General features: G+C 44.6%; 2 protein-coding genes across 7 annotated transcripts in view; both read right to left on the bottom strand.

Moving 5' to 3' along the window:
* LOC144487666 (transcription factor Dp-2-like) overlaps positions 1-8,215 on the bottom strand; it is a 187,983-nt gene extending 179,768 nt beyond the window's left edge. For 2 of the 5 annotated variants that reach the window (XM_078205751.1, XM_078205766.1), the window contains exon 1: positions 7,646-8,215. The gene's annotated coding sequence lies outside the window, so the exon portion shown is untranslated. The remainder of the gene's footprint in view (positions 1-7,645) is intronic. The other 3 variants (XM_078205772.1, XM_078205780.1, XM_078205792.1) reach the window with 2 other exon arrangements.
* Positions 8,216-15,098: 6,883 nt separating this feature from the next.
* gk5 (glycerol kinase 5) overlaps positions 15,099-21,917 on the bottom strand; it is a 65,679-nt gene continuing 58,860 nt past the window's right edge. The window contains exons 14-16 of one of the 2 annotated variants that reach the window (XM_078205731.1): positions 19,919-19,978; positions 19,134-19,267; positions 15,102-17,974 (exon numbers count right to left, since the gene is read on the bottom strand). In XM_078205731.1, coding sequence (XP_078061857.1) covers positions 17,817-17,974; positions 19,134-19,267; positions 19,919-19,978 — 352 coding nt within the window. In that variant the 3' untranslated portion in view covers positions 15,102-17,816. Of the gene's footprint in view, positions 17,975-19,133; positions 19,268-19,918; positions 19,979-21,917 lie in introns of both variants that reach the window. The other variant, XM_078205741.1, reaches the window with a different exon arrangement.

Below are 21,917 nucleotides of genomic sequence, written 5' to 3'. Positions count from 1 at the left end.
TCTCCAATGTTCAATGAGTTGGAACTTCATTTAACCCACCAGCCACTCTACCCAGCTCTCACACATAATCGGCATTCTAGTTTTAGAATTCATACCTCGTATTGAACATGCACAGCCTTGGTGTCCTAAGCTAAGCTTCAAATGATATCCATCATCAATTGCATTGATTTTCACCCCCAGTTCTACCTCAACCTGACCGACACCCATTATCCAAATGTTCATCATTTGCTGGCTTCATATCTCCAATACTCTGCTGACCTCACATGCCCTGTCCCACATAAACACCGACTTTTTCAGCACCTCACCACTCATATTCTACGCACAATAGATTCCATTCCTGTCAGTCCTGCCCTCAAACACCTCATTTTCTCCCAGTCCTCCATGGCATCATATTTAAAATCTTGTTCCTTGATTACAGATCTATTAACAGCTTCATCCCGCCTTACTTGCAAAACCTCTTTCCAGCACTGCATGGTAATGTGCACTCCACATTCCTGGTTCCGGCTGTCATTGCATCTCCCTCCAGCAATCACATAGTCCTCAGCCATCTGAGTCCTATATTCAGGAAGTTTTGTTCTAAACTCCTTCAATTCATTAAGTTTCATTCTAAACTCCTTCACTTCATTGCACCTCTTCTCACCTTTCAGTACACGCTCTATTACCTTCCTTTTTGACTGTACATTTAGTCAACTCCTATAATTCTTCCCCTACTAGTCCATGGCAATGTACTGCATTTCCAAATGAACAAATTGGCATTAATGTGGCTTAGGACTGATGTGAGATTAGCAGAATATTAGGGCATCCCAAAAAGCTTTTTTAAAAATTTATTCGTGGATGTGACATGGGCATCGCTGGCTGGCCAGCATTTATTGCCCATCCCTAGTTTCCCTTGTTCAGAGGGCAGTTCAGCGTCAACCACATTGCTGTGGCTCTGGAGTCACATGTTGGCCAAACCAGGCAAGGACGGTAGATTTCCTTCCCTAAAAGACATTAGTGAACCAGATTTTTCCGACAATCGACAATGATTTCATGGTCATCAGTAGATTCTTAATTCCGGATATTTTTTATTGAATTCAAATTCCACCATCTGCCGTGGCGGAATTCAGATCAGAGTTATCATTGTAGAAATGTAGTTAGCACTTTGAACATAGTAAAGTCCCACAAACTGCACGTGAATGAATGACCAGACCATCTGTTTGGTGTGGTGCTGATTGTGGGGAGATTGTGCTCTGGCCACAATACCAGCCGAGCGTTTCAGTACTTCATCAAACTGGCAAATGGTGCAAACAGCTCACCCTAAAGCTGACACCTCCAGAATATCTTGTTCAGTGCTGCACTAAAGTACCAGATTAGATAATTCATTCAAATCCACAGGAGGGCTGGAACCCTCTACAGTCTCACATGGAGGTGAGTGTTAATGAAGCCACACCAACACCATGTTAAAAATGCTATATAAATACCCTTATTGTTAGTTGCCTGCACCACCCTGGCTGACCTCACTTGCTGCATAGTTCAGCTGAGGAGCTAAAGGTGTAATGACTTCAATGGGGCCCTTGAGAGTGGCCTCGTGGAGTATGAGCTCCTTGATTGAGGTCGTTCCGGAGTTAGTTTGAGTTCATTTAATTGTTTGGACCAAAAGGAGGTCCCTGATTGAGGTCATAATTGCCCACCCAATCAGGGAGCCTCACCTGTATATAAATATGGGAGTGTCAGGTCTTCTGGCACTCTGGATTCTGACTGTGTACCTGAAGCATTCTAGGAGTGGAACAGAGTTTGTAAATAAAGGGAATCTGGTGAAGAGACACTGGCCTCTGAGGAGTTATTTCAAAAGGCATTCCAAAATCATCCCCATTTAAGCCCAGGAAAGGCAGCGTTTTCAAGTATTAAATGCCACGTTATTATACATCAGTCCTAATGTGTATTCTGACTGTAATATCTCAGCCTTCCTTGATGCTGCATCCTGTGGGTAGGTTAGTTGAGCCCACACAATTCCAGCCGCTCAATCCTGACTTTCCTAAGCAGAAGCTCAAACAGCTGAATCTGGAGCCAATAGTTTCTGAGGAGGATTACGCCTTCATTTGGAAACATGCTTGGATTAATGTGACCAGAACACGTTATTCTAAACACAATCCAACAGTCAACAGGTGAGTCGGTGAAGATTTGGTGTCGGAATCTAGCTTGTGTTGCCACAAAAATTGCTATGCATAAAGTTGTTGAAACAAATAACCAGGTGCTGAGGCTGTAACAGCCCATTGGGCCATAAGCACTATTAGCAGTATTTGCATAAAAATATGCAGCTACTTACTGATTGGCTACTTTGGGTTTAGCCATTCAGTTGTTTGAGGTTTGAAGAATGGGAGCCAGCAGCACATTAGTCAATCTGCCTCCCTGCAATCAATGAGCTGCATTCTAGTTTTTCAAACTTCCAGGGTGCGTGTTCCTACGTCAACTTTCTTTAAGGCTAATGTTAAGGGTGGCACAATGATTAGTACTGCTGCCTCTCAGCACCAGGGATCTGGGTTCGATTCCCGGCATAGGTTGCTCTCCCTGTGTCAGTGTGGGTTTCCTCTGGGTGCTCTGGTTTCCTCCCACGCTCCAAAAATGCACAGGTCAGGTTGATTAGCCATGCCAAATTGCCCATTAATGTCCCAGGGTGTGTAGGTTAGAGGGTTTAGCGGGGTGAATATGTGGGGTGACGGGGATAGGGACTGGGTGGGATTGCGGTCAGTGCAGACTTGATGGGCCGAGTGGCCTCCTTCTGCACTGCAGGGTTTCTCTGATTCAATGATTCTACTCATTAAATGTCAGGTCAGGGTACGGAGTATGAGAGATAAGCTTCCTTTTGCTACCTTGTCACGCAAACCTCCTTGACTTTTTCCAAAGTGTATATGCACATCTAAAAATGTTACTTAGGGGACCCTAACTGAATTTTTATACTTATTTCTGTCCTTTGAAGACCCATCTTTAATCATCCTCCTCTTCTACATTTCTTGTCTTTTATAAATTTGAACTCATTATTATGCAGCCAAATTAAGCACTTCCTTCACAACATAAGATAGTTACAGTAACATCAGGGGTAGCCTTATGGACTCATCTGATTTATTGCCATCATAACATAGAGCTCTGTTCTTGGTCCAGTTACTTGGGATTACATTTCGAATAACACAGCAACATGGACAATAGACTGAAAAGGATAACAGTGTTAAGTCCAACTGTGCCTTTGATATCGGTGCAAAACATTGTTATTATTTTATCAGTAAGCGACGATGTCATATTGTGAAACAAAGAAAAAAATTAATGTCACTAAGTCCTAAATAGCACCAAACAAGTCCACTGCTCTTCCTTATCTCAGATAGAACACATATCCACTTCACCTGATGGATTTGATTTCAATTTGTTGGTGGAACAATCACTAAATCACTAAGCCATCTTGATTAACTGGCAGTTAAAAATCTCTGATGAGCTGAGAATCAGTTCCTGCTCCCCTTTCTGAAGTTCTGTGGAACAAAGGGACCTTGGTGTGTCAGGATGATGCCCGGGACGGAACATTTAAATTATCAAGAGAGGTTGCGTAGGCTTGGGGTGTTTTCGTTGGAGCAGAGAAGACTGAGGGGTGACCTGATTGAGGTGTACAAGATTATGAGAGGCAACGACAGAGTGGATAAGGAGCAGCTGTTCCCTTAGTTGAAGGGTCAGTCACGAGGGGACATAGGTTCAAGGTGAGGGGCAGGGGGTTTAGGGGGGGGATGTGAGGAAAAACCTTTTTACCCAGAGGGTGGTGATGCTCTGGAATGCGCTGTCTGGGAGGGTGGTGGAGGTGGGATGCCTCACATCCATTAAAAAGTACCTGGATGATCACTTGGCATATCATTACATTCAGGGCTATGGGCCAAGTGCTGGTAAATGGGATTTTGTGGGAGTTCAGGTGTTTCTAATGTGTCAGTGCGGACTCGATGGGCCGAATGGCCTCTTCTGCACTCTATGATTCTATGATTCTCACTATATGTACGTAGGTTGATAGTGATAACTAGGTGATGGCCGAGTGGTATTATCCCTAGAGTATTAATCCAGAAACTCAGCTAATGTTCTGGGGACCCGGGTTCGAATCCCGCCACGGCAGATGGTGGAATTTGAATTCAATAACAAAAATTAAAAATCTACCGATGACCATGAAACCATTGTCAATTGTCAGAAAAACCCATCTGGTTCACTAATGTCCTTTAGGGAAGGAAATCTGCCGTCTTTACCTGATCTGGCCTACATGTGACTCCAGAGCCACAGCAACGTGGTTGATTCTCAACTGCCCTCCAAGGGCAACTAGGGAAGGGCAATAAATGCTGGCCAGCCAGTGACGCCCATGTATGAATAAAAAAAATAATATTTGTATATTTCAACCTACCTCCTGACTGGAGTTGCTGGCAAGGCAGCAGCACCTGGTACAGTACCAATATGACACTCTCCCTATTGAACCCGCCACTCTAGAAGGCTCAAAGTCCAGACAAAGGTAGCGTGTTCTATTTCATTTTTTCTTAAGAAATGGGTTATTTTACCATGCCCTTGCAAATGTTTTGAGGGGTAATCTTCATGAGACCATTTTAGTGCCGGATGCTAGATTGGTTAAGGAAAACATTTAGGAAGATACACACACAAATGCTACTAAGTACATGCTTTGCACAAGTTCCAACTTTAAAATAAAATTAAGGACAGGAAGTTACTCATCAAGTGGAATTTAAATATAGCATCCAAAGCTGTAAAGCATTGTAGATAACAATGTCCATGTCCTATTGTAGGACAACCAGCACATAAACAACTCTGAAGAGTCAATTGTTTCAATTATACCCACATAAGGAATTCCAGCTTTATTGTCCATCAATACCATCCCCATCTCAGAGAAATCAGAGGTAATTCAGATATGAGGCAGGTCGAGATGTTCAGTCCCAGGTTCAATCCCAGAGTTATGCTGAATTACCTGACCTCATCTAGGCCAGAGAACCGATTACAAAAGGACACAAGGCAACTCTCCTAAGGGTTAGAGAGCCTAAAGTTGTTCTCCTTTCCCAGCCATTACACAGCGACATTCACAGGTAGTACACGTAATGGACAACAGGCAGAGTTGGGATCTGACGTGTGTGTATCGTTTGCTGTTGCACAGCCTTCCTGGCCATATGGTTAAATTTCAGGTATGAATAAGGGATCTATTGGGCAACCGTCATCAATGGAATCACACCCTACAAGGGACGTAACACACTGAGCAAAGAGAACAAGAAAATCAGACCAGGAAAGGAAATCAGGGTCCTACGCATGGTTTTGCACCACACGATTCTTTTTAAAATGACCTACAGTTTCTAACTCGTTTAACATATTTTATAAAATGTGCCAAAAGGAATACCAATAAAAACACTAAGCCAAAGGAGATATCACAGATGACAAAAAAGCCTTGCTCAAAGAGAAAGAAGATATACAACAATTTACAAAACCACCTGATGTCTCAAAACACTTTACAAACAGTAAAATGCTTTTTGAAGAGTAATCACTGTTCTAATGTGGGAAAACCTGCAACCAATTTGTGCACAGTAAACTCCCACAAACAGCAATGTGATAATGACCAGATAATGTTTTTGTGGTATTGATTGAGGGGCAAATACTAGCCCAGGAATAAGCCACCAGCTCTTCTTCAAAACATTGCCACGGGATCTTTTACATCCACCGTAGAAGGCAGACAGGGCATCAGTTCAATGCCTCATCTGAGAGGCAAGGCAGTGCAGCACTCCCTCAGTATTGCACTGGCGTGTCAGCCTTGATTTTTGTACTCAAGACTTGGTGTGGTGCGCTACTCATTCAGCCACAGCTGACACTACAGGAGACAGGTCTTAGGGAGAATCATAAAAGAGGAGAGGTAGCGAGGTGAAGAGGTTTAGGACCTTGGCAGCATAAATAAGTTGTCTTCAAGAGAAGGGGAAGCAGCAATTGCACCTGGTTTAATTCTTTGAGTATGGCTCTGCAGATTTCATTGAGCTGCTGTGCTTGCACTGAAATATTAACGTGTAATTTCAAAAGATTATTGCCACCACTAATATCTATGCAAATTTGTTCCAGTGTAGGTCAAATTGGAGAAAGGTCATCAATCTGAGACATCAACTCTTTCGCTCTCTCACTCTCCACAGATGCTGCCGGACCTGCTGAGTATTTGCAGTATTTACTATTTTTTTATTTCAGATTTCCAGCATCTGGTTTAATTTACTTTTGCAGAAAAGGTTTTGCTGGTTAAAAATAAATCACCAATGCTGCAGTATAACTCGAGGCAGAAAGTTAGGCAAATGAGATCACACACGTAAACACAAGAGGGACACTCTACTCCTGACCTCACTACAGCCTTGGTTCAATCATGGTCAAAAGAGCTGAACTCCAGAGGTGAGGTGAGAGTGACTGCCCTTGGCATCAGGGCTGCATGTGACCAAGTGTGGCATCAAGGAACCTTAGCAAAACTGGAGTCAATGGGAATCAGAGGGAAGCCTCTCCACTGGTTGGAAGCATGCCTAGCACAAAGGAAGATGGTTGTGGTTATTGGAGGTCTATCATCACTGCAGGAGCTCCTTTGGGTAGTACCCTAGGCTCAACCAAATTCAAACCCACAACTTTTAGGGCAGCAGATTATTTTTTTCTATTCATTCATGGGATGTGCACATCACTGGCTGGGTCACCATTTATTGCCCTTGAACAGAGTGATTTGCTCAGCCATTTCACAGGGCATTTAAAAGTCAACCACATTCAGGTAAAGACCAAGTAAGTTTGACAGATTTCCTTTCCTAAACAACATGAGTGAACCAGATGGGTTTTTGCAACAATGGCTTCATTGTCATCATTAGGCTTTTAATTCCAGATTTTTATTGCCGTGGTGGGATTTGAACCGGGGTCCCCAGAGCATTACAGTGGGTTTCTGGATACTAGTCCAGCGACATTACCACTATGCCAGTGCCTCCCCTTAGTGCATGGAAACACCACCAGCTACAACTTACCCTCCAAGCTACACACCATCATGGCAGGGGACTATAATCGCTGTGGCAAAAATCCTGGAACCCCCCTCCCTAACAGCACTGTGGGTGTACCTGCACCACATGGATAGCAGCTCGCCATCACATTCTCAAGGGGAATTAGGGATGGGCAATAAATGTTGACACAACTAGTAAGGCACATCCTGTGAGAGAAAACGTTTTGAAAACACTGATAACTCAATTATCTCACACAAAAGTTCTAAATTTGGATGTTACAGTAGTTACTTCTGCAACTAGCTGATTGAAATGTTTTACCATCTCAACCCAGGAAAGCAATACAAGAAATGGAATGCACTACTTTTTAGAAAACTATTAACCTAGGGTGGGGTGGCAGAGAGAGACAGGCACTTTTGTGTGCATTTAATATCGAGATTAAAGTAGCAAATGTACACGCCCAACACTGTCCTTCAACCCCCCTCGTGGGGACAAGGTAGCAAACATATGTGAGCAAGAAGCAGATTAATAATTTCTCCCATTTCTTGCAGGGCACTACCCTGCAAAGACAGAGTGTCAATACCTCTGGGCTGCTCTCTCATCTGCCTGGGTCCACCCCACCCCGGCTGCCGTTCAGAGAAAGTGCTTCAATCACTCACCATCTTTTTCGCTGCACCGGGAACTCGGCGAGAGGTCAGCAGCAGTCAGCTGGCACACACTCTGTCAGATCCGCTCAGGCAGGACAGGTCGGAGCCCTCACACACTCCTCCTCACTCACTCACTCACTGACTGACTGACTGGCCTTTCCGGATTCAAGGGGGAGGGGTGGAGAACAAAAAGGAAACGTCGAAGTCAAAAAATAAACAAACTTTTCTTCTTAAAGGCACTCATTTCCAACCTCGGTGAATTAAACTAAAACACAAAACAGATTATTTGGTGTTTGAGCAGGGAGCGAATAGGGGGAATTCCTTCCATAAAGTGTTTGCGATTCTTCACCAGTTACTTCAGCACAAAGGTTCACGAGTGAACAGCTGAGCTCCCACCAGCTTCAAAATAAAATGCAGAGAGGGAGAATCAAACACAAGCTGAGGAAACCGCCTCTCAGTGTGACAGTCTCCAGGAGAGTCCCTCTCAGTGCGACAGCCTCCAGCAGAGTCCCTCTCAGTGTGACAGTCAACAGGAGAGTCCCTCTCAGCGTGACAGTCTCCAGGAGTGTCCCTCTCAGCGTGACAGTCTCCAGGAGAGTCCCTCTCAGTGTGAAATCTCCAGGAGAGTCCCTCTCAGCGTGACAGTCTCCAGGAGAGTCCCTCTCAGTGTGAAATCTCCAGGAGAGTCCCTCTCAGTGTGACAGTCTCCAGGAGAGTCCCTCTCAGTGCGACAGCCTCCAGCAGAGTCCCTCTCAGTGTGACAGTCAACAGGAGAGTCCCTCTCAGCGTGACAGTCTCCAGGAGTGTCCCTCTCAGCGTGACAGTCTCCAGGAGAGTCCCTCTCAGCGTGACAGTCTCCAGGAGAGTCCCTCTCAGCGTGACAGTCTCCAGGAGAGTCCCTCTCAGTGTGAAATCTCCAGGAGAGTCCCTCTCAGTGTGAAATCTCCAGGAGAGTCCCTCTCAGTGCGACAGCCTCCAGCAGAGTCCCTCTCAGTGTGACAGTCTCCAGGAGAGTCCCTCTCAGTGTGAAATCTCCAGGAGAGTCCCTCTCAGTGCGACAGCCTCCAGGAGAGTCCCTCTCAGTGTGACAGTCTCCAGGAGAGTCCCTCTCAGTGCGACAGCCTCCAGCAGAGTCCCTCTCAGTGTGACAGTCTCCAGGAGAGTCCCTCTCAGTGCAACAGCCTCCAGCAGAGTCCCTCTCAGTGTGACAGCGTCCAGGAGGGCCCCTCTCAGTGTGAAATCTCCAGGGGAGTCCCTCTCAGTGTGAAATCTCCAGGAGAGTCCCTCTCAGTGTGAAATCTCCAGGAGAGTCCCTCTCAGTGTGACAGCCTCCAGGAGAATCCCTCTCAGTGTGACAGTCTCCAGGAGAATCCCTCTCAGTGTGAAATCTCCAGGAGAGTCTGTCTCAGTGTGGAATCTCCAGGAAAGTCCCTCTCAGTGTGACAGTCTTCAGGAGATCCCCTCTCTGTGCGACAGCATCCAGGAGAGTCCCTCTCTGTGCGACAGTATCCAGGAGAGTCCCTCTCTGTGCGACAGTATCCAGGAGAGTCCCTCTCTGTGCAACAGTATCCAGGAGAGTCCCTCTCTGTGCAACAGTATCCAGGAGAGTCCCTCTCTGTGCGACAGTATCCAGGAAAGCTCCTCTCAGTGTGAAATCCCCAGGAGAGTCCCTCTCAGTGTGACATCTCCAGGAGAGTCCCTTTCAGTGTGACAGCATCCAGGAGAGTCCCTCTCAGTGTGACAGTCTCCAGGAGAGTCTCTCTCAGTGTGGTAGCCTCCAGGAGGGCCCCTCTCAGTGTGAAATCTCCAGGAGAGTCCCTCTCAGTGTGAAATCCCCAGGAGAGTCCCTCTCAGTGTGAAATCCCCAGGAGGGCCCCTCTGTGTGAAATCTCCAGGACAGTCCCTCGCAGTGTGACATCTCCAGGGGAACCCCTTTCAGTGTGACAGCAGGAGACTCCCTCAGTTTGACAGCGTCCAGGAGAGCCCCTCTCAGTGTGGAATCTCCAGGAGCGTCCCTCTCTGTGCGACAGCATCCAGGAGAGTCCCTCTCTGCGCGACAGCATCCAGGAGAGTCCCTCTCTGTGCGACAGCATCCAGGAGAGTCCCTCTCTGCGTGACAGCATCCAGGAGAGTCCCTCTCTGCGCGACTGCATCCAGGAGAGTCCCTCTCTGCGCGACAGCATCCAGGAGAGTCCCTCTCTGCGCGACAGCATCCAGGAGAGTCCCTCTCTGCGCGACAGCATCCAGGAGAGTCCCTCTCTGCGCGACAGCATCCAGGAGAGTCCCTCTCTGCGCGACAGCATCCAGGAGAGTCCCTCTCTGTGCGACAGTATTCAGGAAAGCTCCTCTCAGTGTGAAATCCCCAGCAGAGTCCCTCTCTGTGCGACAGCATCCAGGAGAGTCCCTCTCTGTGCGACAGCATCCAGGAGAGTCCCTCTCTGTGCGACAGCATCCAGGAGAGTCCCTCTCTGTGCGACAGCATCCAGGAGAGTCCCTCTCTGTGCGACAGCATCCAGGAGAGTCCCTCTCTGTGCGACAGCATCCAGGAGAGTCCCTCTCTGTGCGACAGCATCCAGGAGAGTCCCTCTCTGTGCGACAGCATCCAGGAGAGTCCCTCTCTGTGCGACAGCATCCAGGAGAATCCCTCTCTGTGCGACAGCATCCAGGAAAGCTCCTCTCAGTGTGAAATCTTCAAGAGAGTCCCTCTCAGTGTGAAATCTCCAGGAGAGTCCCTCCCATTGTGAAATCTCCAGGAGAGTCCCTCCCAGTGTGAAATCTCCAGGAGAGTCCCTCTCAGTGTGAAATCTCCAGGAGAGTCCCTCTGTGTGAAATCTCCAGGAGAGTCCCTCCCATTGTGAAATCTCCAGGAGAGTCCCTCTCAGTGTGAAATCTCCAGGAGAGTCCCTCTGTGTGAAATCTCCAGGAGAGTCCCTCTCAGTGTGAAATCTCCAGGAGAGTCCCTCTCAGTGTGAAATCTCCAGGAGAGTCCCTCCCATTGTGAAATCTCCAGAAGAGTCCCTCTCAGTGTGAAATCCCCAGGAGGGCCCCTCTCATTGTGAAATCTCCAGGAGGGCCCCTCTCAGTGTGAAATCCCCAGGAGGGCCCCTCTCATTGTGAAATCTCCAGGAGAGTCCCTCTCAGTGTGAAATCCCCAGGAGGGCCCCTCTGTGTGAAATCTCCAGGACAGTCCCTCGCAGTGTGACATCTCCAGGGGAACCCCTTTCAGTGTGACAGCAGGAGACTCCCTCTCAGTTTGACGGCGTCCAGGAGAGCCCCTCTCAGTGTGAAATCTCTAGGAGAGCCTCTCTCAGTGCGACAGCCTCCAGGAGAGTCCCTCTCAGTGTGACAACACTGCGCCGTGCGCACCCACTCCCATTGTCTCAGCCGCTCCCCGGCCATTGGCGCCTCAGAGCTGCCCTCCCATTGGTCACTGGCGGCCCTGCGATGTAAACAATTGGATATAAACAGCGCACGCTGGCGCCGGGTGCAGGGCAGGGGGAGAGGGAGTGGGGCAGAGGGTAATGTAGAGCAGAGGGAGAATTGTAGGGTATAGGGGGCAATGCAAGGCAAAGGGAGCAGAGTGGAGTGAAGGGAGTCATGGAGGGCAAGAATTAGGCTATTGAGCTGGAGGATCAGCCAGGATTGTGATGAATGTTTCTATTTGATTTATTATTGTCATATGTATTAGTATATAGTGAAAGGTATTGTTTCTTGCGCGCTATACAGACAAAGCATACAGTACATAGAGAAGGAAAGGAGAGGGTGCAGAATGTAGGATTACAGTCATAGCTAGAGCATTGCAGGAGTAGAGGGAGGAATGCAGGCTAAAGGGAGGAATGCAGAACAAAAGAAGCAGTCTTAGGCAAAAGGGAGCAGGCCAGGGCAAAGGGAGCAATGCAGGGTGAAGGGAACAAGCCTGGGCACAACACAAAGGGGATGGGGAATATAGGGGTAGGATTGAAGTCTGAGATGTGAACAGCTAAAGCAAATGCAACCAGCCAAATAAAGCGGGGATTCAAGTAGAGCTGGGGTAGGGATGGGACACAGAATCCGCATACTGCACATTCTGCGAAAAAGACAATAGATTCAGTCACACAACTATGAATATAACTATGAATAAAGTCAAGGCAAATGTACTTGGAACTGTTCAAGTCATAGTCCTGAACAGTTAAAGTTCAAATATTAAAATAAGGGGTAAATATAGGTGCACACAAGTGTGCGTGTCCAGCCACTATCAGGGCATTGGAATTGCTACTATATAGTTGGGATGTACTGGGGTCAGATACCGCACCAAGTACGAGAACAAAAATGGAAACAGAATCAGATACAGGATGGAATCTTACCGCCCCAACCGTCACAGGAATTGGAGCAGGCAAGGGACGGAGCATGGGAAGGTCCATTGACCTCGGGCGGGATTTTACGGTTTCAAAACACGCCCAATTGTTTGCATTAAAGGAATTGTTTACATTAAAGGGAAGAAATATAACGACATGGAGACAATTTGTGAAGGGGGGAGAGGGCAGGAACATGGCAAAGCATAATCGACATTGGTACAGCAGCAAAATCCTGGAGATAAAATTGATTGTTCATAACAAATGGGATAAACCTGAGAAAACCTTTGACAAATTGAGGCCACTCTGCAAATTGCTATAACCTGGGACAGTGTTTTTCTAAGGGGGGGGTTGTTGAAAAATGGGCCACCAAAAAAAGACCCCCAAAGATGTATGGCCTTATTAAACATTATGTTTGAAAATGCTGGAAAATCACAGCAGGTCTGACAGCATTATTGGAGAGAGAATAGAGTCAACGTTGAGTCTAGATGACCCTTCATCAGAGCTTTTCTCAGTGTTGTCACCCCTCAGTCATTTCCACCAAAGGCCATAATATCAATGTAATTATCCACAATGAACTCCTGGATGGCAAGGGCCTTGTTCACAAACTATCAGGCATTCTGGAGGCAGATGCAGAGAAGAATGATGAACCACAAGCAGAGTCCATAGGGTCAGTGAATTGAACAGAAAGGAGATATTCAAGGTTATCCCCAGTGAGCGCATTGCGTGGGTAGGTCACTGGGTGAGTAGGATGGGGAAAGATGTGTTGCTGCTCATAAGCATGAAGTGGCAAATGCATTGATTGGCCCTTTAGAGAGACAGCTAACCTGGGAAGGCAGCAGAAACGTAGGAAAGTCACAAAGTACTAAGCATTGAAGTAAGGATTTGGAAGGAAGAAATAAATGATGGCAGAAGAGAGGGGTCATAGAGGTTTACAGTATGGAAACAGGCCCTTCGACCCTACTTGTCTATGCCGTCCTGTTTTTACCATTGTCATTCCTAATTGCCCACATCTTACCCATGTAACTGTCTAAATCCTTTTTAAAGACAAAATTGTACCTGCTTCTACTACTGCCTCTAGCAGCTCGTTTCAGACACTCACTCCCTCGGAGTGAAAGAATTGCCCCTCTGGATCTTTTTGTATCTCTCCCCTCTCACCTTAAACCTATGCCCTCTAGTCTTAGACTCCCCTACCTTTTGGGAAAAGATGTTGACTATCTACCACATCTATGCCCCTCATTATTATATAAACCTTTAAGATCACCCCTAAGCCTCCTACACTCTCGGGAAAAAAGTCCCAGTCAATCCAGCCTCTCCTTATAACTCAAACCATCAAGTCCCGGTAGCATCCTCGCAAATCTTTTCTGCAATCCTTCTAGTTTAATAATATCGTAAGAGAGTTAAGGAAAGATACAAAAAGGGGAAGAAACCAAAATGGAAGCAGAAGTGACGGGCTCAGGTCCACGGTGGCAGTCAAAATGCACACACTTATGGGATGGAAAACTCAAGCCAAGTTATGTAGCAATTATTGGGACATATACATCCTGGTATTAAATGATATTGAACAGCAAGTTATGATCATTTTCATTTATTCATGGGATGTGAGCATCGCTGGCTAGACCAGCATTTACTGCCCATCTCTAGTTGCCCTTGAGATGGTGGTGGTGAGCTGCCTTCGTGAACTGTTGCAGTCCATGTGGTGTAGAGACACCCACAATGCTGTCAGGGAGGGAGTTCCAGGATTTTGACCCAGCAATAATGAAGGAACGGTTGTATATTTCTAAGTCAGTATTGTATGCGGCTTGGAGGGAAATTTGAAAATCGTGTTGTTCTGTTGTCCTTCTGGGTGGTAGAGGCCACTGGTTTGGAAGGTGCTGTCAAAGGAGCCAGAGATGTGTGGCTTAGGTTGATTGGCTATGCTAAATTGACCCTGGTGTCAGGGGATTAGCAGGGTAAAAATGTGGGGTTATGGGAATAGGGCTTGGGTGGGATTGTGATCGGTGCAGACTTGATGGGCCGAACTGCATTCTTCTGCACTGTGTGGATTCTATGAACCTTGTTAAGTAGCTGCAGTGCATCCTTGGCACATCCGCCACTGTGTGTTGGTGTTGGAGGGACTGAATGCTGGAATGTGCCATCTGAAAATCTGAGATTCAATAACACCAGAAGGTGTACCTACAGCAGAGGGACTGCAGTGGTTCAAGATGGTGGCTCACCACCACCTCCCCAAGGGCAAGTAGGGATGAGCAACAAATGCTGGTCTTACCAGTGCCAATAACATCCCATGAAAGGACATGAAAATCATAAATATGGAATTATATTTAAAAGGGAAACGTACTTGAAAAGAAGGCATTTAGAGGGTTAAGTGGAGGAGTGGAAATAATTAAATAGCTCTTTCCAAAAACCAGTGAGATAAACAGCCTCCCTCTGTGCTCTGATTCTACATATATAGTAAATAAAATCAGTGGGCATCTGCTCAAAATTGGTGAGTAAAGTACGATGCAAGAATTTTGCAGATAAAACTATAAAACAAACCAGAAGCTTGAAAAAAAAACTTCTCTATGAACTCTGGGACTGTGAAATTAATACTGATCAACTGCAATTCTTTTGTTCAAAGCAAAAGGAAGTTTACTGTAGATGAGAACCAAAGAGACAACTACTCTCACATCCTCAATTATAACAGAATGGGGAAAACAACTGACAGCAGGCAGTTTTCTTAAAAGGGACAATGTGGCCCTTTAGCCCTTGAGGATCGTGGAATCCTTTATGTACATGGAGTTTGAATGGGTGGGAATTCCCACCCATTCTCTAATTTTTTTTACAAAAAAAAGTTCCCCAAAAAAGTAAAAACAAACATACCTGAAAATGAAATTCTCACACCAACTTTTTTTAATTACCACCAGAAGTATCATCGTCATTTTGCCAGCTCCAAACCATTGAGAGAGTTTCTCTGATCCTTAGCAGGTGCCGCAGAATGCAATCGGTTTCAGTGACTAGATTCTAATGCAAGAACTTCTCTAGTTTACTAATATAGTAATTAATTGTTGTCAATCCTGATCTTTTACCTGCCCACAAAAAATGTTAATTACAAACTTCAAATTCTTAGGACAAAATGACAGATACACAACATTCATACAGTATTTTCATCTTTTAATAATTCTTGAAAATATCCAACACCACCTTTTATTTACACATTAATGCCTATTAAACAACAATAGCCGGGCAGATAGAATTATTTCTCTATTAAACAATTGTTGTAGGAAACAGCATTCTTGTTTGAGGAAGAAAAAAAGTCCACGGATTAGATTGCATAGGCTTTTGAAAGTGGCTCTTGGTGGATCCCAATAAATGATGTGCTTGAATTTAAATTAAAAATAGTCAAATCCACACGGTTAGCTCCATAGCTCATTTTTAGGAAATCAACTGATCACAAGTTAGAAACCCTACAGTGCAGAAGGAGGCCATTTGGCCCATCGAGCATGCACTGACAACAATCCCACCCAGGCCCTATTCCCGTAACCCCACATATTTACCCTGCTAATCCCCCTAACCTAAGCATCCTGGGACACTAAGGGGCAACTTAGCATGGCCAATGCACCTATAACCCACACATCTTTCTGACTGTGGGAGGAAACCGGAGCACCTGGAGGAAACCCACGCAGGCAAAGGGAGAACATGCAAAATCCACACAGACAGTGACTCCAAGCCGGGAATCAAACCCAGGTCCCTGGAGCTGTGAGGCTGCAGTGCTAACCACCGAGCTGCCCTGATGGATTCAGTTTCTGAAACTGGAAAAGTTCCGTGTGTGAATTAGATGTGCAATTGAACAAGGACACATTCGTTTCAAATTAACATACTGATAAAATACTGGTATAACTTTTTTAAAAGAATCAAAATCTAATGAGCTGGAGATAGTATCTCTTTTACTCCTACTGCATCCATTACATTTTTAAAAAATTAGAAAGCTGCTTTGCTGCATTTATTTTGGATCTTATTTTCTATAGAATAATGTCTTGAATGGAAACTGTGTGCTGTTGGTATCAATTCCTGGTCATCTGATTTTGCATTCCTATATCTAATTAGCAGTTTCAGAGCAGAAAAACTTCAATAAAAAGACCTGAGCGAGAGAACACCATTATTGTAGTTAGAACTGTTTATTTTTACCTTTACACATCAACTCAGACAAACACATTTCACTTTTAGTTTAAGTCATTGGAATTATGCTTTCTACTTCTTAAAACTCGTGGTGCAGAGAGGCCCCAAGAAGAAAAATAAAGACATTTTCTAGCCAACAAAGGCTAATTAGGCAAGTTGTTTACAGGCCTCTGATGGTCTTTTTGAACAGGTTGCTCACAGTTGCACAAGAGCAGAATGAATGTCCTCTGGTCTTCTGTTTGAGCAGGAATCACTTAGGTTACACTGAGCATCACCCGATAGAATGGATGTGATCAACAATCACGCACAATGGGAATAAAATTGGAAGTCCACATCCTATCATTCTATGATGCAGCAGGTTACTACTGTGCTGCCACACATAACATATTACTGGAACCTATATACAGAACCACAGTGGAGAGGCAGCACATGTTTAACTGGAATGTACTGACTAGAACTGAACTGAAAGCCACCTTACTGAGAGGTACTGGCCATATACTGAAAAAGCTTGGTGTAACAGGAACAAGAGGAAATGGCTAAGTCATTGTTTCAAACAAGTTTCATAACTCCCAGAGAATTAAGCTATAAAATGGAGCTCTGTAATAACTTAAGCCCATTACAATGTCTGCCTCAAAAGTCACTAGAGTTCAGCTGTTTTGAAGATGACTTAACCAGTTTACAATTTGACATTTGTAACACGAACAATTAAAATAAAATCAAGTATCTTCAATATTTTCTCAAGGACTACATTGAAACGATGGGAAAACAATTTTCTAAACGTTCATAATACTTTTCTTTGTTCAGTTTCATCTAGAGTTAACAATTTGAATGGAAGCTAAGCTTGCATCTCTATGCAAGCAACTATAATAAAAAGTCTAATAAGGCACACATCGGTAATTCGTAAACTGCCATTCTGCAGAGATTTTATAGTTCAGATAGCAATAATAAAGCACATAGTTAATTTATTCCAGATTAAAATATTTAGGAGGTAGAAATCGGACATTGCCCAACAAGAAAAAAAAGACTTTATTTATATAGTGCCTTCCGCCATATCAGGACGCTACAACTCATCTTCCTGCAACTCAACTACTTGTGAAGTGTAGTCTTAGTTGCAATGAATTGGTCATCGATTATAGAAACCCTCACACTTTTCCTCTCCATTGATTTCGATGGAAATTAGAATTGGGTGGTTTCCTAATTCTGCGGCCATTCTGCAATGCCAGTTTCATTCCCTGTTGCAAGTTGAAAATCGAATGCTTTCAGAACACACTTCTGTACCAGAAGTCAGTGACCAAAGCAGCCTTCATGCCCAGTGGTGGTGCACCCAACTTCGAAGATCAGCAATGCCAAGCACTCCTGCTCAACCATCACTTATTTGGACTCCATCTTTTTTGACAGCCATTTAGCTGCCAGCTAGCCTGCGATGACAAATAGCGCCAGGAGGGATTCGAAAATTTAGATGATCTTGAAATCTCCGTTAATTCGATGTGCATATTGTTGCAGGCACTAATGGTTTATACCAGGGAATGTTTCCACAGCCGAGTGTGTTACAAAAATGAAACTGGACTCACAGTATTCAATGTTCTCCGTTCAGATAAATTATTTAAACCTATCTGAGGGAGTCAATTACAAACATGTACATTTGGAACATTTATAGAAGAAACCTTGTCAGTGCCATATTTTATTCAAGTAAAAATTCACTCCTGTTTCATTTTATCGTACCAATGCATGGATCGTTGTACAGCCATTTCCCAGTTCTCGATGGTTGGTTTATAGTGATGTAATACAGCTTGTGGTTTGAATATTTTTTCCACAGATCGAATGGTCTTCAATTCTTCCCTATTGCCCCAGTACCCTGTAACAAAATTGAACACTTTTTTTTTCTCTGTATTAACACATACAAAAATCTGTGGGGGTGATCTCACCAAAAAAAATTCTCAGTGAAAAACGAACGTGAAAACAGGAGAAATTCACACCTTTTTTGGGCGACTTAAAAATCGAATCTTACCTGACTTAGGCAAAAAAAATCTTGACAAAGCAGTTTCTCCCCAGGACCTAAAAATTGCACGTAAGCCGGCTGATAGCAGCAGAGGGCGCAATTGTGCATGTGCAGATTTCTGTGCTCAGAGCATAGAAACCTGTCTCAGCTGTAGCCAGCCTCCATGCCAAAACCGGTCTCCTCTCCTCCCCCATCCCCGGTCGGGACTGATTGCGAACCTGATTTCTCCGCTCTCTCGCAATCATACTGGCTCTCCTCACCCATCGGCCGGTGGGGCGCAATGGTAAGATCGCACCCAGTGTGTTTTTAAACAACAGTACAAGGATCGTCAAAGCTTTCAACCCAGAGTGGTAAGCGATATAGTTAATGTTGTGTGTCCTGTCTGACTCTTCTTCAGAACTGGAGCTCTGAAGAAGAATCATATTGGACTTAAAACATTAGCTGTTTTGGCATAGATGCTGCCAGGCTGGCTGAGATTTTCCAGTACTTTGTTTTTGTATCAGATCTCATTATTTTGCTCTTATTTTATTTACGAGATTAATTTGTGTCCATGATTCTTGTCTCATCAAGGAGGTAAATATAGGAGTAAGGATTAAAAGCATTATTATAGAAATAGGAAAGGAATTAGGTTAAAATGATTCTCATGCACATTCAGTCTAGATTTATGTTGATAGAGATCTGGAAAAAAAAATGTGCCAGGCTATTGACTTAGTAAGAGATTGGTACATGACTTAGGAAGGATACAATGATGCTGAAGAAAGTCAATAGATTAATAATATAGAGGAGAGGGGGAGGCAGGGAAACATTTTGTAAGGGGCTTGACAAGATACTTATTCACTTGAATGTCAATTAAGGAATTTCTTTAATAGTCAAATATGCCAGTCAAACTTTGTTGACATGTTAGGAACGGACAACAGAAGGCCATTCTACAAATAAAAGTTCAATTTCTGAAGATAATTGACAAAAATTTATATAACAAAATAGTATATTGAAAAAGTTCATTATTCTGACATACCAATCGCAAGGCCAGCTAAAAAGGCTGCCCCTAGACTGGACATATCCACACGTTTAGGCTTCTCAATATCATGGATAAGGAGATCTGTGGTAAGCTGCATGACAAACTGATTGTTGCATATACCTCCATCTGCCCTGCACACGACAAAACAAAAAATAGTTCATCAGCACCCAAGGACATAAACAAGCAACAGAATCCATCTTTTCTCAGGAAAAATTCAGCTCACCACCAGCAAAAAGAAACAACCTATTCAACATTTTAAAAGCAAAAGCTGGAATTTTTCTGAGGAAGGGTCATATGGACTCTTGAAGCACCAACACTGTTTTTTGGCTCCACAGATCATAGAATCCCTACAGTGCAGGAGGCGGCCATTCGGTCCATCGAATCTGCACCGACCACAATCCCACCCAGGCCCTATTCCCGTAACCCCTCACATTTACCCTGCCAATCCCCCTGACACTAGGGTCAATTTAGCATGGCCAATCAACCCAACCCGCACATCTTTGGAGTGTGGGAGCAAACCCACGCAGACATGGGGAGAACGTGCAGACTGCACATAGACAGTGACCAGAGGCCGGAATTGAACCCGGGTCTCTAGCGCTGTGAGACAGCAGTGCTAACCACTGTGCCACCCTCAGATGCTGCAAGACTTGCTGAGTTTTCCCAGCATCATTTTATTATACTGTAAATTCCCCCCACCATTGCTATCTGCAAATTTTCATTGGTTAATTATAAAATGTAGCATTTCGATCATGCATAATGTCCTGACCTTCAGTAGCACATACCTGATGCTGGTAATCGGAATTTGGACTTCTCTCAGCATTGCATCATACAGTTGTTTGTTTCTAAATGAAACAAAAAATAAATGGTCAAACATACTATTTAAATACAAGATAGAGAGAGAGAATTCCATACACTTTAATGGTCAGGTACAAATGTTGCAAATTTGTGGATTTTGTTTTGGAATTCAGATGAATTTTGCTCTCAAGAGGCAGAATGCACATTCATGAGAGTTATCAACAACACATATTAAAAGCAGTAGATTCAATTTCATGTGATTTAAAGGCCAGTATTGACTAATGCGGTTAGTGCTAATAATTGGCGAACAGTTGGATTGGTTTCTATTCCACTCTTCATTTTTGCTGAACCTTTTATGTTTCATATCTCCACAATGCCATCAGCTGTTCATAGAAACCCTACAGTGCAGAAGGAGGCCAATCAAGCCTGCACCGACCACACTCCCACCCAGGCCCTATCCCCGTAACCCCACATAGTTACCCTGCTAATCCCCTGACACCAAGGGGCAATTTAGCATGGCCAACCTAACCTGCACATCTTTGGAGTGTGGAAGGAAACTGGAGCATGGGGAGAATATCCACATAGACAGTCACCCAAGGCGGTAATTGAATCCAGGTCCTTGGCATGTAAGGTAGCAGTGCTAACCACTGTGCCATTGTGATCTATAAAATTGCTATCATGTGATAGTTGGAGAGGACAATATTAAATTCAGTGAACAGATTCCCCCCCCCCTCAAGATGGCGCCGGAGCGAGGCAACTTCTCACAAGCTGTGCCCAGTGTACCTTCTAATTCTATTTTTTTCCCCTATTTCTATGCTTCTAAAACTTTATTCTAACTCTTTTAAACTCTTTCTCTACACCCTAGCTATGACTGTAACACTACATTCTGCACCCTCTCGTTTCCTTCTCTATGAACAGTATGCTTCGTCTGCATAGCACGCAAGAAACAATACTTTTCACTCATACTAATAGATGTGACAATAATAAATCAAATAACTACAAGCGGAATAGGATGGGGAGGGAGGGTGCTGGTGCATGGTGGTGGGGGCTTTCAAATGAAGAAGTCTACAAAGAAAAGTCACAGAAAAAGAAAAGAAAGATTGCGGAGGACAAGGTTTGCTTGAATGAATTCGGCAAAATCATTGAGAAGTTATGCAGAAACCCCAAATGTGGAAAAAGATCTACAAAGTGGGCGACACGAGTTCACCCCCATGATTGCCAACCTCCCCTGAGGATTCTGTGGGAGGAAGATGCGTCACTCTGTCTAGCGGCAGAGTTCAATGAGTAGAATGCACAGGAAACCAACACAACGGAGTAGGAGTCATGGTAATCTTACTGAAGAGCACTGATTTTAACTTTGCATTATGTGCTTCCACAGTGCTAGTGCTAAGATTTTATTATTTTTCCTGTCTTCTTGCTCTTTGAACGCACTTCACAATCCTTGTTCAGAAAAGTACAGCTGTCAGAACCGCAGGAACCAGCCATAACAATCATAGATAGATACCCTACAGTGCAGAAAGAGGCCCTTCGGCCCATCGAGTCTGCACCGACCACAATCCCACCCAGGCCCCATCCCCATATCCCTACATATTTTACCCACTAATCCCTCTAACCTACACATCTCAGGACTCTAAGGGGCAATTTTAGCATGGCCAATCAACCTAACCTGCACATCTTTGGACTGTGGGAGGAAACCGGAGCACCCGGAGGAAACCCACGCAGACACGAGGAGAATGTGCAAGCTCCACACAGACAGTGACCCAAGCTGGGAATTGAACCCAGGTCCCTGGAGCTGTGAAGCAGCAGTGCTAACCACTGTGCTACCGTACCGTCCATATCACTGATGCTATTGGACTGCACATGCTTTGCCAAGTGTTTCTCTTCCCAGACATGTAGTTCACCGCAACACAATGCTTCATAACTGGCAATATTGTAGCCACAGAAGGTGGGTTCAAGCTTACAGTTCTTAAGCTTGGAAATTACAGT

The sequence above is a fragment of the Mustelus asterias genome, chromosome 3, assembly GCF_964213995.1.
Source record: "Mustelus asterias chromosome 3, sMusAst1.hap1.1, whole genome shotgun sequence".
Lineage (NCBI taxonomy): Eukaryota > Metazoa > Chordata > Chondrichthyes > Carcharhiniformes > Triakidae > Mustelus > Mustelus asterias.
This window is presented reverse-complemented; position numbering and strand designations above follow the sequence as displayed.